Source organism: Anabrus simplex, chromosome 1 (genome assembly GCF_040414725.1).
Source record: "Anabrus simplex isolate iqAnaSimp1 chromosome 1, ASM4041472v1, whole genome shotgun sequence".
Taxonomy (NCBI): domain Eukaryota; kingdom Metazoa; phylum Arthropoda; class Insecta; order Orthoptera; family Tettigoniidae; genus Anabrus; species Anabrus simplex.
The window spans coordinates 898910895-898930220 of record NC_090265.1 but is presented as its reverse complement, the minus strand read 5'-3'; the positions used below and the strand labels follow the sequence as shown (position 1 = coordinate 898930220).

The 19326-nt window shown below is 37.7% G+C and overlaps 1 protein-coding gene across 2 annotated transcripts in view; it reads left to right on the top strand.

The window, feature by feature from the left end:
* LOC136857731 (traB domain-containing protein) overlaps positions 1 to 19326 on the top strand; it is a 120825-nt gene that overhangs the window by 41393 nt on the left and 60106 nt on the right. For both annotated transcript variants that reach the window (XM_067136611.2, XM_067136612.2), the window contains exons 5-6: positions 8656 to 8792; positions 14315 to 14454. In XM_067136611.2, coding sequence (XP_066992712.2) covers positions 8656 to 8792; positions 14315 to 14454 — 277 coding nt within the window. The remainder of the gene's footprint in view (positions 1 to 8655; positions 8793 to 14314; positions 14455 to 19326) is intronic.

Below are 19326 nucleotides of genomic sequence, written 5' to 3'. Positions count from 1 at the left end.
TGGAAGAGCTAAGGTTACAGTTGTTACTTCCAGCAACAACACCCTATATACATCTGCTTCGAGACCTACGATCGAAGAAGGCTGACATCTGGGAAGATTTCTACTCTACCGATGCCATGCTAAATCGCGAGTGGGTTCAAGGTGGATATGAACTGCGACACCTGCTGACAAGGTTCTCCGTTCATGGGTTCCATTATAAACTGTGTAATATAAAGCGTTATCATGAACCAGGTTTGAACTGTGTATGTTTAAGATGTGGTGCACACTGTACTAGGTACCATGTTTTAAATTGTAAACAGCGATCAGAATCACTGGTGAAATTTTGCAACGAAGACTAATGTTTTGTATAGTAATTCTTTGCACATTGTGCGCGTTAAATAATAAAAATTAAAAAAACACAAAAAAAACAGAATGCAACAATAACGAGTGAGAAGTCAAACTTTTTTTTTTGCTAGTTGCTTTACGTCGCACCGACACAGATAGGTCTTACGACGACGATGGGATAGAAAATGCCTAGGAATAGGAAGGAAGTGGCCGTTGCCTTAGTGTGAAAATGGGAAACCGCGGAAAACTATCTTCAGGACTACCGACAGTAGGGTTCGAACTCACTATCTCCCGGATGCGAGCTCACAGCTGCGCACTCCTAACCGCACGGCCAACTCACCCGGTGAGAAGTATAGTAAAATGATACTTGGAATCATGATCTTGTTGACAATAAGCCTCTTTCTGTAACATGTAAACCAGTTTTTGAAATTCACTCTATAGTGGGGAAGGGGTTGGGTAATAATCCGAAAAAATGGACGTAGGGAATGAATTTCTAACCCCACAGTTCTGGGATCACGTTACTAAGGAAACCAATGCCTCTGCCTCTACATTTCTTGCTAATTTATCTGCTTCCCTTGAAACCAGTAATACTTACGAACAAAAACATTGGTTTCCTGAGATGAGCTAAAAGCTCACTTTGCTTTGTGTATTCTTATGTAGCCTATGTGATTAATCAAATTTATGTTAAAGTGACGAAAAAATAAATGGTATGTAAGGGAATATTTCCTTTCACAAGTAGGCCAAAGGGTTAAATCATTCAATGTGTGGAATTCCTTTCACTGGCTAAAGAGCACTGCAAGGAACAATCTATCAAACAGCAAATACACTTTCAAGCACCACGTTCATTCTCTTTGTGTGTTGACCCTTGATCTTAGTCGGTTATTCTTGACATTGGTGTTGAGTAGTAGTTCTGTTTAAAAGTACGGTAGCGATTTATTTTATTGTCTGGTAGCCATGGGTAGAAGCGAAGTGACGATCAAACGGCATGCTGAAAGTCGCAAATCGGGACATCTTTATGTAAGCGATACAGATGGCCTATATTGATGTGCCGACTCTGCAATCAAAGACTTGAAGAATTAAAAAAAAAAAAGTTTTGCAGTCCTTCCTTTGCCTTGGCAGCACTTCTGTCCATTTGGGGCCTCTACGAACAGTGTCGATGTAGAGTTGTTTTTAGCAACATAATTGTAACTGATAAGCGGCCTCAAATGAAGGAGGACACTTTTTAAGCAATTGGCATGTTGTACTTTAATCATCATTGGAATTCCTCTTTCTTGTAGGTGTGTTGTACTGTGATAAATAAATACATTCAGAATAGTATTTTTCACTTTGAAATTGTTTGTAAATTTGAAAATAAGCATATTCCTGTGTGTGCGTTAATACTTCTTGCAGTCTTATGTTGATGTTTGTCTTATTTTCCATAGTGAATTCAAAACTGCATGCCGAGCAATGTGTGATTAAACAGTATGATTTTACTCCCAACTGTTGTGTGTGCAGTTTAGCAAATTATGCCTATTTTTAACCAGTTTGCTACAAAACGCTAAATTTGAGAAGTTTAGATGCTACAAAACGCTAAATTTGAAAATCAAAACTCTAAATCCCTGATTTTTAAATGCTATAAACCACGAACTCTAGACATGAATCCAATAGAAAATATTTGGAAGGCACTGAAAAAAGAAATTACTAAACAAGGTGTCATCACAAGCAAGAACATGCTCCTAGAAAGACTTAATAAGGTTTGGAACAGCCCATATATGGAGGGACCGGCAAGAAAATGCATTACGAGTATGCCAAGAAGGGTCTCTGCACTGATTGTGGCTATGGGTGGCTTCACAAAATACTAAACTTTTGATCATTACAAAGACAATTGTAGTTACGAAACTGTTTTTGTGTGGAAAATGGTAAATAGAATACGTGAAATACAAATGAAATAAAGATAATGCATGAAATATTCCCAGAAATATATTTATTTTGTCAAAATGTTAGCAAATCCATGTATTTTCAATCTGAGTATAATAATTTGGCAGACCACTGTACTTGGGGTCCTGCTAAGACTAAAAGATATTTCAGAAAATACAATTTAATCATAATAGAACGCGAATGATTGAACAAAATGTTCAGGTATGTTCTATGATTTGCTTCTTAACTGTGGCAGCGATTCATGAGTATGACTTAAGTTGATTTTATCAGTTTTCTTTGTTTTATTATTCTGATTTTATCCCATTATAAATTTTTATTCATATTGGTATACAATTTTATTATTTTTCTATTTGCTCTCTATTTGCTATGTAATTTTAATTTCACATTTTTATATTATCAAAATACATTACTTACATAACTGAATTAACTCAAATTTGATGTTCTTCAAAATGCTCTAAGATGATAAATTACAAATGAATAAATGCTATGGCTACAAAATGTTAAATTTACAAACCTAAAGGCTAAATTTCTGAAATCAAAACATTCAAAATGACCAGCGGTAGTAATGACATAAAATTGCATATGACGTGGTACCACAAAGCTCATAAAATATTGCACAACACACACGCCGGAGTAAAATTAAATTTAAATTAAATCGCTCATTGTGCTAATGGTGGAAAGTCCTAGGTGGCGAGTTGTTGACAAAATTGTTCAACAATATCCTCGCTGAATTTCCCATGCCAGAACAGTTCCGTCAGAACTTCCTTGTGCCTATCTACAACCAAAGGGTTATGTCTGAGAATGTGAGAATTACCAAGACATTACATGCTCAAAATTTGGGAACACGTCATAGGAGACCACTTAAAGATAAAAATTTCATAATGTTCCGTATTGAAATGTATCACAAATTAATATAATAAATAAGGTAGTTCAACCTATTCAATACAAATAAATACGAAATGTAGAGTTACATTCCTATTTAATTAAAAGCGGAAGCGGTACCGGTTTTGACCCCAATCCAGGGCATCAGCCGAATAAAACGCAAAAAACAATGCATAGGTAAGAAAGAAATTAAAGATCAAGTCCACATAAAAACAGTTGAATAGGCAATATAAAATAACGGGGATAGGCACTGTAAAATTCAGAAGAAGTAGAAGGTAAGTCACTTAAAAGAAGCAAGGCGCATTGTTCTGAACAGCAGCATAGCACACGCAAAGTTCGGCATTGTCTCATAATGTTTACGTAAAGCGGAGAACAGTTAAATGAGCCAGCTTGCATACACTATCAGGCGCGAAGTCATAACACAATCCAACAAATACGAAGATCCAAAATCATGCAGAAGACGAGTAGCTCAATTGAAGTAAATTGCCAGCTGCCGAAGATCAGCGCGACATATTCAACGTCAGGCACTGTGTTTTCAAACACCGACGGAACTTGATGAATAAATGATCCAGTATTTGCTTCGGTCACGAAAATGTAAATATATATATATATAATACAATTCAATATGATTGAAATACGTAACCAGGATCTTGTAGATTTGTTTTTTAGAACAGTTGACGTAAAAAACAATTGTGAAGAGAAAAATGGTTAAAAGCACAATACCAGAAATAAATGAAAAACGTATATGCACAGTGCGCTATTTCTTGAAGATAAAAATTCAGGTCGTAATTGAAGTAGTCAGACAGCGCAATGCACGAGTTTAAATTTGAATGTGAAGAACCAAAATGCAGGTGGCAATATAGTATATTAGTATACAGTTCAGTTCGGAAAGTAGGTTTTTTTTTTTTCATGCCTTGCGCTGTCTTTGACTACTTCAATTACGACCTGAATTTTTATCTTCAAGAAATAGCGCACTGTGCATATACGTTTTTCATTTATTTCCGGTATTGCGCTTTTTACCATTTTTCTCTTCACAATTGTTTTTACGTCATTTGTTCTAAAAAACAAATATACAAGATCCTGGTTACGTATTTCAACTATATTGAATTGTATTATGTGTGTGTGTGTGTGTGTTTACATTTTCGCGACCGAAGCAAATACTGGATCATTAAGCTATTCAAGTTCCGTCGGCGTTTGAAAACACAGTGCCTGATGTTGAATATGTTGCGCTGATCTTCGGCAGCTGGCAGTTTACTTCAGTTGAGCTACTCGTCTTTGGCTTCTGCACGATTTTGGATCTTCGTATTTGTTGGATTGTATTATGCCTGATAGTGTACGCAAGCTGGCTCATTTAACTGTTCTCCACTTCTCGTAAACATTATGAGACAATGCCGAACTTTGCGTGTGCTATGCTGCTGTTCAGAACATTGCACCTTGCTTCTTTTAAGTGACTTACCTTCTGCTTCTTCTGAATTTTACAGTGCCTATCCCCGTTATTTTATATTGCCTATTCAACTGTTTTTATGTGGACTTGATCTTCAATTTCTTTCTTACCTATGCATTGTTTTCTGCGTTTTATTCGGCTGATGATGACCCGGATTGGGGTCAAAACCGGTACCGCTTCCGCTTTTAATTAAATAGGAATGTAACTCTACCTTTCGTATTTATTTGTATTGAATAGGTTGAACTACCTTATTTATTATATTAATTTAATAGGAGACCACATCGAGGGTTTGATTAACATCCACTGGAACTAGTGCGATTTCACATCGGATGTCAACAAGTGACGCAGTTCAGACTACAGATTTTGATTGAGAAACACCGTAAAGACCTCCGTATGGTATTCATCGATCTGGAGAAAGCCTTTGATTGCGTTCCTAGAGATATTGTCTGGGCAGCACTACTATATCAAAAAGTTCCTGAGGTGTATGTGAAGTTGATCCTAGATATGTACCTAAGTACATCTGCAATGATGGAAACCACTGCAGATGTTTCAGATAGTTTCCGTGTTGATGTCAGTGTGCATTAGGTGTTGACACTGAACCCGACACTGTTCAACATTACCATCAACTCCCTGACAGAGCAGCTGATGACGGACCTGCTGTGAACTCTACTCTACACAGCTGATATTGTTTTGGTTGGTGATTTATGTCAGAGTGTTGAGGCAGTCTTGGAATGATGGCAAGTAATGCCTAGAGGCAAATGGATTAAGAGTGTCACAAGAAGACAGAGATGTGTTCTTCAACTTTGCACAGCTTGGGCAATCGGGCCCAAACAACACTGTCTTCTTAGCTGGAAAACCACCGATGATGACCGACAAGTTCAAATATGCAGATGTCGAGCACCGCATCAGTGTTGTTGGATGAAATAGCAGTCTCTTACTTATGCCCTGTGTGATAAGCAGATGCCAGTCAAGGGGCAAAGTGTACAAAACCACTGTCCCGCCTGCCCTTATGTATGACTCCGAATGTTGGAGAAGGCAGAAAAAGCATGACCAATCAATGCATGTCATAGAAATATGGATGTTGGGACTGGATTGGGCATCGTTTAGCCTAGTCTTTAGCACTGGCAACAACCTTTAACCAACTATGCCATCATCATCATTTCCCCTTATCCAGCTCCTGCTGAGTCGAGGTATTTATGGCACTTCTCCTTCTTCCTCTTTCCTTCCATCATTCCTCTTCCACAATCTTGTCCCAGTCTAAATTTATTATTTTTATGCTGCTCTTCACTGATTCAATCCACCTTGTTCTAGGTCTTCCTCTTGCTTTCTTGCCCTCGCACTTTGCCTCCATCATCTATCTTGGAATTCTGTTCTCCATCCTCTTTACGTGTCCAAACCACCTTAGTTTATTCTTTTCAATTCTCTCATTTAGCTTTATTATCCCAACTTCCTTCTTAACATCTTCATATCTCACTCTGTCTTTCCTTCTCTTTACTATCATACTTCTTAGGAATTTCATCTCACTGGCTTGAATTCTACTCTCTTGCCTGCTAGTCGAAGTCTCAGCTGCATAAGTCAGTACGGGTAAGCAGTACATTTTGTACTTTATCTCGCTACTTTTCCCTGGTACTTCTTTGTTCCAAACAAGTTTCCGTACACTTTGGTAGAAAGCATTGCCCTGCTGTATCCTCCTGCTAATCTCAATGTCCACCCTAGCATTTTGCAGTAATTCACTTCCTAGGTATTTAAAGCTGTCCACAATTTCCTTATCCTAACTTCCAGTTTTCACTGTGCCCTTTCCTTGCCTTTCCCCTCTCGACATCACCATAGTCTTGCTTTTATCTATACTGATTTTCATGGCATACTTCACAATATTTTCATTCAGTATTTCTAGTTGTTGTTGCACTTCTTTGATGTTCTTTCCCCAGATATCATCTGCAAATAGCAGCATCATCTCTTTATCTCCATAGGTGTCCTTTGTTTCCTTTATGTTCTTGACCATAATATACAAAAGAGGTGACAGCACACTCTCCTGTCTTAGTCCAGTCTTATTCCTAAACCATTCTGTCTTTCCAACTGGGGTCAGTATCCTGCTAATGCAGTTGTTGTACATTTCTTGCACCATTTCTAACCTTTCTCTTCCAAGTCTCTTTTAAACCATGGTTTCCCAAACCTTCTCTCTGTGGACACTATCATATGCCTTTTTTATATCTATGAAAGTTATGACCAGATCCTTTCCATATTTCCAGTTCTTTTCCTTCAGCTGTCTCATGCTAAAGATTGGATCCACTCTAGATCTTCTACTACTGAAGCCGTATTGTTCCTCTTGTAACTCTCCTTCAATCCTTCTTCTCATTCTTCTTTCTAATATCCTTTCCAGTATTTTAACTACCTGCGATATAAGTGTGATTCTTCTATAGTTACCACAAACTTTCTTGTCCCCTTAAACACTGGTAGTATTATCCCTTTTCTTCCAGTCTTCTGATACACATTTATGTTTCTGCATACACTTTAATAGTCGGTACAACCATTACACACTAATAGGTCCAGCAGCCTTTAGCATTTCCACACTGATTTCATCCATCCCTGTTGATTTTTCTATCTTCATCTTTTGTACCGCTAACTCCACCTCCAGCATTGTTATATCATCCTCTGTTGTTGAGTCCTCATACTGTATTGCTTCTGTCTCCCCTGCACAGTTGTTCACATTCAATAGCTTATCAAAATACTCCATCTTCTCTTTATCTCTTCTGGCTGTGTTAACAATTCCCCATTCTTTTTCACTAGCTTTGTAATAACTCTTTCTGTCCTCTTACTTCTTGTAAGTTCATACAGCATCCTTTTACTGCCACTTTACATCCACTTCCATTTTGTGTAAATTCTTCACAACTCTTCTTCTTTTCTTCTCCTACCACCTACTTACATCTCCGCTTGCTATTGAGATATTTCATTCTCGCCAGGCTGTCTTCTTTTCTTTTACCACTTCCTCATTCCACTACAGTGTCTCCTTTTCTTTCACTCTTGTAGATTAACCAACTATGCTATTAGGTGCAAAGTATGTACATAAAACTCAGTTCTGAAGAATGACAATCGCACTTCCCCATAATTCTTTTCTGTGAAGGTTGAGGCTTGTATTTTTGCTAGAGGAGTCCGTACATGTGAGTTTGATGTTGAGTGAATCATTGAATCTGGAATTCTAGCTTCAGTGTGTGATGAATAAAACTTCATTCCCTGGGACAGGGACTTCATGAAATTCCTTTTCCACGTATATGTTCATAAAAGAAGCTTATATACATATAATTTTCGAAAATAGATATCACAATACACAATACAATACACACCTCACAAAGCAACTTGGCATGGCACCAGGAGGAGAATTCCGTCGAGCATTTGCAGATATCTGTATCTAACAAATCTTTATTGTGGCTAATATAGCCTTTTATATATATTATACCTGTCTCTCCTTTTCATCTTGTTGCCGGCTGTTCAGGGAGATAACATGAAAATCATCCCTAGGGGTGCAGTATCGAATGGATTATGATGGGTGGATCCTTTTCTTCTTGACACACACTTTTGAATGAGTGTTAAAGTACAACCTGGTTTCCTAATTCATCTATACATAGATTGTTCATATAAATGCATACAGTATTTTACTATATTGTATCATTTTCATATTTCATTTTTTTAAATGGTATAAAAGCACATTTTTGGTCATATTGTAATAGTTTTGGCTGTTCTCAGAGTATTCTTCATATGCTTTGAGCCAATAATGTTGCGTTGTTTTGGGTTTGATTATTTTTATTGGATTTCCTTTCCTTGAAATATTTTGTGGTTGAAGGTTTTGCAAGCATTAGGTTGTCAAATTAGAAATGATAGATAATGTTTGAAATGTGGCCACGTTGCTGTTAGTCTTCTAAGCAAACTTTGAATACATACTACTTAATTACTTTTGGTCATATTTTAGTCATTTTAGGGCATAAATACACGTGTTTTTTCCAGAGTTTTTACATCATAGAAATCTGAGCCTTAGTTATTATGTGATTCTTTTGAGTGTGATGAAATTTCATTTTATGCACTTTGATTGGCAGAGAAAATTCACTCCACCATCAAGCAGAATGGTCTGTTCCATGGGCTGATGTATATCTTATTGCTGAGCATGTCAGCACACCTCACAAAGCAACTTGGCATGGCACCAGGAGGAGAATTCCGCCGAGCATTTGCAGAGGTCTGTATCTAACAAATCTTTAATATGGCCAATAGAGCTTTCTGTAGCCTTTTGTTTATATATATTGCCGGGCTGAGTGGCTCAGACGGTTGAGGCGCTGGCCTTCTGACCCCAACTTGACAGGTTCGATCCTGGCTCAGTCCAATGATATTTGAAGGTGCTCAAATACTTCAGCCTTGTGTCGGTAGTTTTACTGGCATGTAAAAGAACTCCTGCGGGACAAAATTCTGGCACCTCGGCATCTCCGAAAAACCGTAAAAGAGTAGTTAGTGGGACGTAAAGCAAATAACATTATTATTGTTTATATATATTACACCAGTCTCTCCTTTTCATCTTGTTGCCAGCTGTTCAGGGAGATAACATGAAAATTGTCCCTAGAGGTAAAGTATACAATGGGTTATGATGGGTGGATACTTTTCTTCTTGACAGAGACCATTGAACAAGTGCTAAAGTTCAACTTGATTTCCTAATTCATCTCTTACATAGTACAGCCAAAACTGGTTATGTTTTTGTGGAGACCGAATAAACTGAAGTCAAAGAGAGAACATGCTGAAAAAAATGATAAACAATTTTGTTGTTAAATTTAAAGTTAGGTTTGAATGTAAAAATTACTATGAAAACAAAGAAACAAGTGTTTACAATTATAATTAATGAAATAAATCAAGAAATAATACATTTTAAGAACACCAACATAGTAAAACATCAAGGAAAAACGTTCGTAGAAATGTAAACTATACACGTCGCAGGAAAGTCCAACATCTGGGTGATTTGCACTTGGTTCATGTGTGGTATAGCATCAACCTTCTCAATATACTTTATCATCTATAAACTTTCTAGCATTCTTCCTCTCCATAACTGAATGTCCTGCAAACCACTATGTGCAAGTACAGTAGGCCTAGTCCTAATTTGTGTACATTGTTACACAATTCACTAGCAAACGTAAAATTAAGCACCAACATGTCAGCTGTATACGTAAGTACAGTAGGCCTAATTTACGTACATTGTTACACGTCACTCAGACCTCTTTCAGACGGCGCAGGAGTAAAACACGCCCGTGTGTATGCGCGGGTGCATCCGCTTCCGCTTTACACACACAGCGGGTCAAGTGGTGCAAAACTCACCGCACTTTTCAGTGGATCCTTCTCAACACTCTTTTTAGTGTAGGTAATAAATATGGACAGTTGTAGTCTTCGTTTACCGTCTACACTTAAGAAAATACAAAAATAGTTTAAGCCTGCTTTATCCTTCACATTTCCTTAGAGAAGGAGATGGTTACGATTTTGAGGATACTATCTCAATAACGGGTCTAAAATAATGCTATCACACTTTCCCAAACATGATGTGACGTACCTACTCTTGCCAACAGATGTGCAACAATATGTGATGTATAATAATCGTAAATAAAAAACAATAAGATAAACCACCTTTCTAATACTTATCAATCCTTATATTTAGGATACAATCATTACATAACATAACAAGTTACCCTCACCAACGTCAAGTGATTAAAACATTCAACACGTTAGCTACATTGAACTGTCACAATGCCTTTTCGACCAGCATGTTAACAAACCTATATGTCTTAACAACGTTATAGCATCATATCAAATGAGATGGTCCATAAAGGTCGAATATCAACATTGTATATTAGCCTTCAACTACAACCTCGTTCTTCATCAAAGGGAACCACATCATCACCATATGCCATTGACTTTTGACTTGTATCTTACGTAAACAAATAATTACATCACTTGACCATCTTTCAACATTATTTTATTCAACATTATGTTTTAAAAAAATATGATTTTGATCATGATTCTCATTATTATCTAGTCCTGACCGCCAGTCGGTCAACATCATTTTATAGCAATTTTACCACTTGGCTATAACAAAATGTTCCTTTATTTTACTTATAATGGTAGTCTTCCAATGTCACTATTGCAAATAGTTTTACCAAATGTAAACTTCTCACTCGTAGCATACCTTTAAAACCAATATTGTACTAGTCTTTTACTATAAGTTAATTTTCTTTCAAGTCTCTTCAAGGCATTTTATAAAAGTTTTATTTTATTGTAAATCAGATGCCTGATTTTATTTCAAGGTTAAACCCATGGCTGATGATCCCTATATGTAAGGCAAAACATGTACCATTTCAATTAACATGTCAGTGTAATTAAACAAAGACAAGATTTATTGTTTTTTTTCTTTACGTCGCACCGACACAGGTCTTATGGCGACGATAGGACAGGAAAGGCCTAGGAATGGGAAAGAAGCAGCCGTGGCCTTAATTAAGGTAGAGCTCCACCATTTGCCTGGTGTAAAAATGGGAAACCACGGAAAACCATCTTCAAGGCTGTTGACAGTGGGGTTCGAACCCACTGTCTCCCAGATGCAAGCTCACAGCTGCGCACTCCTAACCGCACGGCTAACTCGCCCGGTATTTATTGTATTGATTAGATAATCTCAATGTCCACCCTAGCATTTTGCAGTAATTCACTTCCTAGGTATTTAAAGCTGTCCACAATTTCCTTATCCTAACTTCCAGTTTTCACTGTGCCCTTTCCTTGCCTTTCCCCTCTCGACATCACCATAGTCTTGCTTTTATCTATACTGATTTTCATGGCATACTTCACAATATTTTCATTCAGTATTTCTAGTTGTTGTTGCACTTCTTTGATGTTCTTTCCCCAGATATCATCTGCAAATAGCAGCATCATCTCTTTATCTCCATAGGTTTCCTTTGTTTCCTTTATGTCCTTGACCATAATATACAAAAGAGGTGACAGCACACTCTCCTGTCTTAGTCCAGTCTTATTCCTAAACCATTCTGTCTTTCCAACTGGGGTCAGTATCCTGCTAATACAAACCATCTAAATGTAACGTGTGCAAAAACAACTGCAGTTTTTGACATTTTAACACTAAAACGTAAAATTGCCAGTCTTATATTAGGACAAAAACATAATAAGCAATACCAAGACCTCCCATGGCATTTTGTATGTAAGGTGCAACATCTGTTCTGATCTCGATAACATAATCGTGATTGAAATAATAACAATAAGTTATTTTATTAATTTGGCCTAATTTATGCGGTACAAGTTTTTTAGCAGAAACTTGCTACGAATAGTGTACCGGACACCAAATTACAATGGAAGATTAAGAAAAAAATGGATTTTGCCATCATATGTGGCGCTTTTGCATCTAATGTGCTTTACTTTAGTAGATGAGAGAATTAAAAACTACTTGTGGTCGATTGTCGTTTGGCTTGGCATTATTAGATTTTTTGAAGAGTTTGGCTAATCAAAGTTGCTGAACTGAAAGAAGTTTTCACAGGAAACTGGTGAATATTGCCCCTGTAAGATTGAATATAAAGTATGAACTCGCGTAATGGTATTTGTTTGATGCTGGTTTCGCAGTCTAACTTGCCTGCCTCTCATCCGGAGGGCTCAGGTTTGATTCCCGGCCAGCTCAGGCATTTTTACCTGGATATAAGGGCTGGTTCCAGGTCCACGCAGCCTACGTGATTACCTTTAATTGAGGAGCTATCTAATGGTGAGATGGCGACTCTGTCTAGTGACCCAGGAATAACAGCCGAGAGAATTTGTGCATCACCTCGTAATCTGCGGGCCTTCGGGCTGAACAACAGTCGCTTGACAATCAAAGGCTCATTGGGGCTGTAGTTTGGTTTGATTTAGGAGTGTTTGTAAGATTATAATTACTGGTACACATGTTTCAATTTTGTGATGTTTAGCCAAATTGTTCATGGTTTTCATTTCTTTCCAGTCCGGCTCCATGGCTAAATGGTCCCAGGTTTGATTCACGTCAGGGTCGGGAATTTTAACCATCATTGGTTTGTTTCACTGGCGTGGGGGCTCGGTGTATGTGTCCTCTTCATCATTTCATCCTCATCACGGTGCGCACGTCGCATACGGGCCTCGGATCAAAAGACCTGCACCTGGCGAGCCAAACATGTCCTCGGACACTCGCGGTACTAAAAGCCATATGCTGTTTTATTATATTAATTCCCGGATTTTCAGTTTTCCCATGTTGTACGTTTTATTTTTTTCATGGTCCCTCCAAAAACGGAGAATCGAGGTTCCACTGTAGAAACTTTTATCTATGACCTAAGGAAACCGAGAAGTTATAATTTAAGTGAAGCAAGTCGAAGCCGAAATGGCCGTCCTTGTGCCTTTTTAGCTTACGCTAGTTAAACTTTTAAAAATACATCAATGTTACGAGTGTAAGAATAGTTCAACATAAGAAATCGTACAAAAAATGTTCATGTCGTAGCCCACTGTAAGGGTTTTTATGTTACAGTTTGCAGTGAGCAACAAACATCAAATTTAGAAACAACTTTTTTAATTAATCAGTTAATTCTTACCGAAATAAATTGATTGTTCACCTCAAGACTAACTTATAGGTAGATTAAAATGTCCTTTTTAAGTGCGGCCAGTATCCAGTATTCGGGAGATATTGAGTTCGAACCCCACTTTCAGCAGCCCTGAAGATGGTTTTCCGTGGTCTCCCATTTTCACACCAGACAAATGCTGGAGTTGTTCCTTAATTAAGGCCACGGCTGCTTCCTTCCAACTCCTAGGCCTTTCCTATCGCATCGTCGCCATAAGACCTATCTGTGTCGGTGCGACGTAAAGCCACTAGCAGAAAAAGGTCAAGAACTTCCTACATACGTAGGTAATCCCAAAAATAAGGACTCCTATTTTTTTATAAATACATAGACCCGTTTATTTCTACAATGGTTTACATCATTTTACAGCTAGAACATTTGGTTATTTTTCTACATAATCACCATTTCGATCAATGCTTTTTTGTAGATGCTGTGACAGTTTTTGTATGCCCATGTCGTACCAGCTCGCCGCTATGCTGTTCAGGAAGTTGTAAGCAGCACTTCAGGAAACTTCAGGAACCAAAGTGCAGAGATCATCCAGGGTGATCCGCCAATCTTCACGCATAATTTGCTCAACCTTCACGACTGTCTCGACGTAAATTGACGGTCTCCCGCTCCTTTGTTTGTTCATCGTGAATTTCAGTCCGACTGGCTGCAAACTCCCTACACCACTTAAGAACATTTTCGACATCCATTCACGACTCACCATACACTTCTGTCAATTGGCGATGGATTTCAATTGGTTCAGTACCTTTTGCGTTCAAAAACTGCATAACTGCGCACACATCGCACTTGGCAGTAACATCCAATGGGAGCTCCATTCTCAACGGCTGCCAAGCCAAGACTGGGAGCCCCAGTGCGGCGTGCACATGTTTATATGCGGGCGCAGGAAACACTCTTCACAATATTGTGACCAACAGCCACACAAACAGAGTTGGGATTACTCTTTTATTACCTTTATTATCAAGTTAGGAAACAATGTTGGAATACCACATTTAAAAAAATATATAATTCTAAAAGTTTATATCTGCCTTTTCATATAAAAAATGAAGTAATATATTCAAGAATTTCACTGGCACCTTTTATTAGTTCTTGATTACCTGGTATATTTTATTTTTAGGCAAAGAAAGTTCCACATTGCCTTGTACATTTGGGAGATCGTCCTATCCACATTACACTGCAGAGAGCTCTTGCTTCATTATCTTGGTGGCAGACAGCACGCCTCACTTGGCATCTTCTCATGTCTAAGGAACCCATTAGGTAAGTTATTTTGAGCATGCTGTGATATACAGGGTCTCTCATATAAACTCAGACCGAATGAGCGATGTTTGTACTCTGCGTTATGGCAGCTGCCGTAGCCTAACTTATGTTGTGTGGGGCCGCCCTACTGTTAGTGTGTATACAATCTTATATGAAATGTTACCTTATAAAAGATGCTGGGAGTGTCGTCCTTCCTGGGTTATACAGGCATTGTATCTGGTAATCACATTCTGACTGACTCAAGTGAGTTCTGCCATTGTAATGTTTCTTATTTCATTCGTAATGTTTTCTTTCAGTTCCTCCAATGTGCGAGGATTTGTTCGATACAATTTTTCTTTCAGTTTACCCCACAACTAAAAATCACACACAGTTAAATCTGAAGGATGAGGGGGGGAAATAGACCAGCACTGATTACACTGTCCACAAACACTTCTGAGGTTGTAAGAAGGGAATCTTCTGCTGAATGAGCAGGGGCTGAATCTTGTTGAAACCACCCATGCAATTTTTCTTCTTCCATTAACTTATGGAAAAGCGGCGTACAAATGTCACCTTGGTACCTCTGCATTTACTGTCTTCCTGAAAAAAATTGACCCAATTAATTGTCTTTTCACCAACAGCACACCAAACACCAAGCTTCCTATTCTAATGGGGGACTTCATAAACACCATTAGGATTTTCTGCACACCAATAGCAAGCGTTATAACTGTTCACACAATCATCAAGATGAAACCAGGCCTCATCTGAAAAGAACTCAAGTTGTGGGTCGAATAAACAATCATTAAATGATGCAAGATACCATTCACAATATCTCACTCTTGTGGCTGGATCAGCAGGTTTTAAACAATGGACCTGTGTAAACCTGTACAGTTTGATGTGTAACAGCTTTATAGCTCTGTGTGCAGAAGAAACCGAAACCCATACTTGTTGTGCTAACTTTGTGAACGATTTATTTGGTGACCAAGATTCGCACCAATGTCATCTAGCTTTTCCTCTGTTAAAACTGTTTGCGTGTGCACATGTTTGTATTGAGCACTCAGCCAGTAGTTTCAAATTTATGTACAGTTAAGTGAATCTGTGCTCATAAAGGTGGCACTTCACCAGGAAATTGCTGAACAAATGCATCGCGTACCCGTCGAGCCGACTCATACTTAAAATAACTTGTACATGTGACAATAGTGTTGCAATGATAACTGTCTCGCTCACCATGTTAACAGCTGAGATTCAGACTGGCGACTCATGCTTGCCAGGTCAAACACGTGCAGGCTACTTGCAAGGTCATGAATTATGCGCGCACCTCCCATACTGTAGCTGCTGTAACGCAGAGTACAAACCCTGTGCATTCGGTCTGAGTTTATATGAGAGACCCTGTATAATAAGAGTAATGGTGGGGAATATTTTAATTTGACTGGTGCAAGAAATAGCTGTATCTATCTAGGTGTACTAGAACTCAGATGTTTGTTGTAATTAATGTCAATGAATGCACATTACTCTCTAAAGTTCCTTTATTCAGAATTTTTTATTTTTTATTTATTTAGTGTCCCAATCTCCTGTTTCCATGATTTAGAGATGTGTGTTTAATCATATCATTATATAAATTTATTTTGAATTATGCCGATATTTGTGTGATATTTTGTATTAAAACTGCTTCAAGTGGTGATGAATATGTGCACCCATCTGAAGGATAAGTTATGATACTCCACGAGTTGGTAATTGGTATGTGTCATGTAACTGTCAGCTTATGTTTAGGAGATGGTGAGTTTGAACTCTAAAGTTAATTCTTCCATGGTTACCCTTGTTCACACGTGGCAGATGCTGGATCTGTACCATAATAAAGGCCACAGCTTCTACCTTCTCAGCCCTCTTTCCTGTCCCACTATCACAAAAACCTCCTGTGTTAATACAATGTTTAATACAGTACAGTAGATAGCAAAAGAAAATTATGATGAATGAATACAAGTTGGGAAAGTGATACTGCACTGAATAACACTATTTATATTTCTTGAAATAATTGTAACATTAAAGAACCATGTATCAATACTAGATTATTTTCCAAGGGATCCAGAAATAACAACCTGGATAACCTAAAATCATTGACCAAGTGATAGACATACATTTGGCGAGGATATCCGTGATCTTATAGTAGTGCAGACAAATCTACATTACAAGGAAAATGTCTCTGCTGTTGTTTTTTAAAAATATATATCACTTAAAAGCATGAAAGGGACTGTTACCAGTTGAAGTGGTGATAAGGAAGAGGTGGTTCCTGTACCTTTTGTTGTAAATCTTGCTCACATTGCTTAGACGATTTGTTTGGCCCTCATTTTGTGGACATTTTTTTGTACATGTAATATGTAGTGAAAAATGACGGATGTGTCTTCAAATATCCTTCTTTTAATAAATCCGTTGTATATTTTTCTTGTACAACACATTGGGGGGGAAGGGGTTATAACAGTGTCATTGTTGCTAGCGTCTCTCCAAGGTGGCCACAGTTCAGATCCTAGCCAATGTATGTGGTATTTTTGAAACAGAAAAGTCATGTCCCTGCGGTTTTGATTTCATGTAAAACTGAAGGTCCCATAGCTATTATCACGATACCAACAGTCAAATTAAACTACAAGCTGCTTGCCTTTTATACAACACATTGTGTATTATTGTTTCTTAGCTGTATAAATATCATTGTTCTGTTATATTTTGAACCTTTGTTTAATCGTCTCTAACTACTATTTGAATACTAGGCTGATTAGGCCTGTGGAACAGTGTCAGTTACATTTATTTTCATATTGGTGTTTCAGCACATTGGAGCAGTGTTGGTTTATATTGTTATCGTAGCTAGGGTGAATGGAGAAATAAGAAGGATCATGACAGAGAACATGGGGTTGATGGTGTTGGAGATAGTGGTGGTGGTGATTGTTGATTTAAAAGGAAGTAGTAATGGACAGTCATCCTCTCTAATCAGAATGGAAAAGAGAAGGGTCATGAAGGGCTTGAAAAAGAGACTCTCCAAGCCTTACAAACCTAATACTGTACCTTCAGAATAAGAAAGGAACAAGAGTTGACTAAACAAGGTCGGATAGAAAAGTTGAAAGTGAGGAGCCTAGCACAAATATATTTGAGCAATGCCAGATTCAGGTAGGGCCTCGTGATCACAAACCCCTGCTTTCAAGTTAGGAGCCCCTGGAGTCCACACTTTGTCACCTCTTACAGCAGGTGCAAGATACCGTGGATTTGATCTATTACAAATCTATCGCAAATATTTTCTTGAATTCGGCCCCCTCCCACCCACCACCCCTCACCCCACAGGTGGTGGTGGTGATTATTGTTTTAAGAGGAAGTACAACTAGGCAACCATCCTCCCTCACCCCACAGGGGTTGAAATCAAACATTGACAAACTATATGATGGTGTGAATGAGAACTTGGACGTTACTCGAGCCTAGTTCAGTTACATTAAAGAACTGCTGTATAATCTCTAATACCACCTGCCATCGAATAAGGCCCACACCCTGAATTTCTGATGACAAAATTTGGAGAAAAATATCACATTTACTTAAAAATTTTGTTAAATTTCTGCAGGTGTGTCAAAAAATTGCTCATTTCAAACTCTGTACAAGTAATAATACCACATAAATGAGATATAAAATTAGTTGCGTTCAAATCAACTACAATACAATGTCATCAAAGTTACCGCCATTCGAACTTTCATCACTGTCACCTTCCCATACATAGTCATCCACACTACTGTCCATAGAATTCAAAATTCCAAACTTTTCCTCATGTCATTGGAGATGCAAGTCCATACAGTCCTTATCCACTTGCATACCAGGTGTATGCATAAGTCTTTCCCGGTCATAACATTTCAATTTATTCCTCTCTGGGCATTAACACTAGTTGATAATTCCAAATGGAGTATTAAAACATATTAAATCTAGTAAAGAGATGTTACCGTTGCTCACTTCAAGTGAAGTTTATAATAAAATTGTTACGTTGGAACAAGTAAAGCAGGGCCTTATGATGGTTGAGGGTGTTAGTTAAAATTATCGGGTTTTGAACAGTTCAAGCGTCAACTACGTTTTTTTTTTTTTTTTTCTTTTATCATTATTCTAACGCCCTCAACCTCCACAGGGCGCCACTTTACAAGGTTTAACGTTACAATTTACGTTCTTATAAAATTACCAGTATACAATTTGTTACCAATTTTTAAACAAGGACATTCAAGAAAGTGTATAAATTTACGACTATTTGTTTTTTAAGACTTTATTAAGGCTTAATTTTAAAAATGTCATAACTATTGTTAACCATTTGCTCACCATTTGAAGCACATTTCCAACATCATCCTCACTTTCATATGTAATTTTAATACAATCAGGTACCTGATTAATTACCTTTCAGATTGAGATTAAGGCTGAAGATGCCCTTAATTAAAGGGCGAAACATGTCCCTATAATTTTATTTAAGATTTAATTTCTTAATTAAAATCTCTATTTATATATTGAATAGGTGGAATAAATAAATTTTAATATTTATTTGACTTCATTGTACATTTCAATACGGACCAAAACGTGATAATTATAACATGTAATGACATTAACATACCAACACACACACACACACACACACACACACTAGCATCTGTGTTGTATCATTCAATGACCATGTCGACGTTTGTGCCTGAGAAAGAACATTTGCAGCACGCATTGTATTTAATCAAAAGAAAAAGGCTGTGGAAAGTCACTGTTTGCTGGTAGAAACATATGATGAACACTCGACAATTTAAATGTGGTGATTTCAAAAGTGCGAAGAGAAGCAATTGGCACAAGCATTAAATGTGTTGCAAGAAACAATCAGCAGATGTTTACGAGCAATGGGGGAGATCA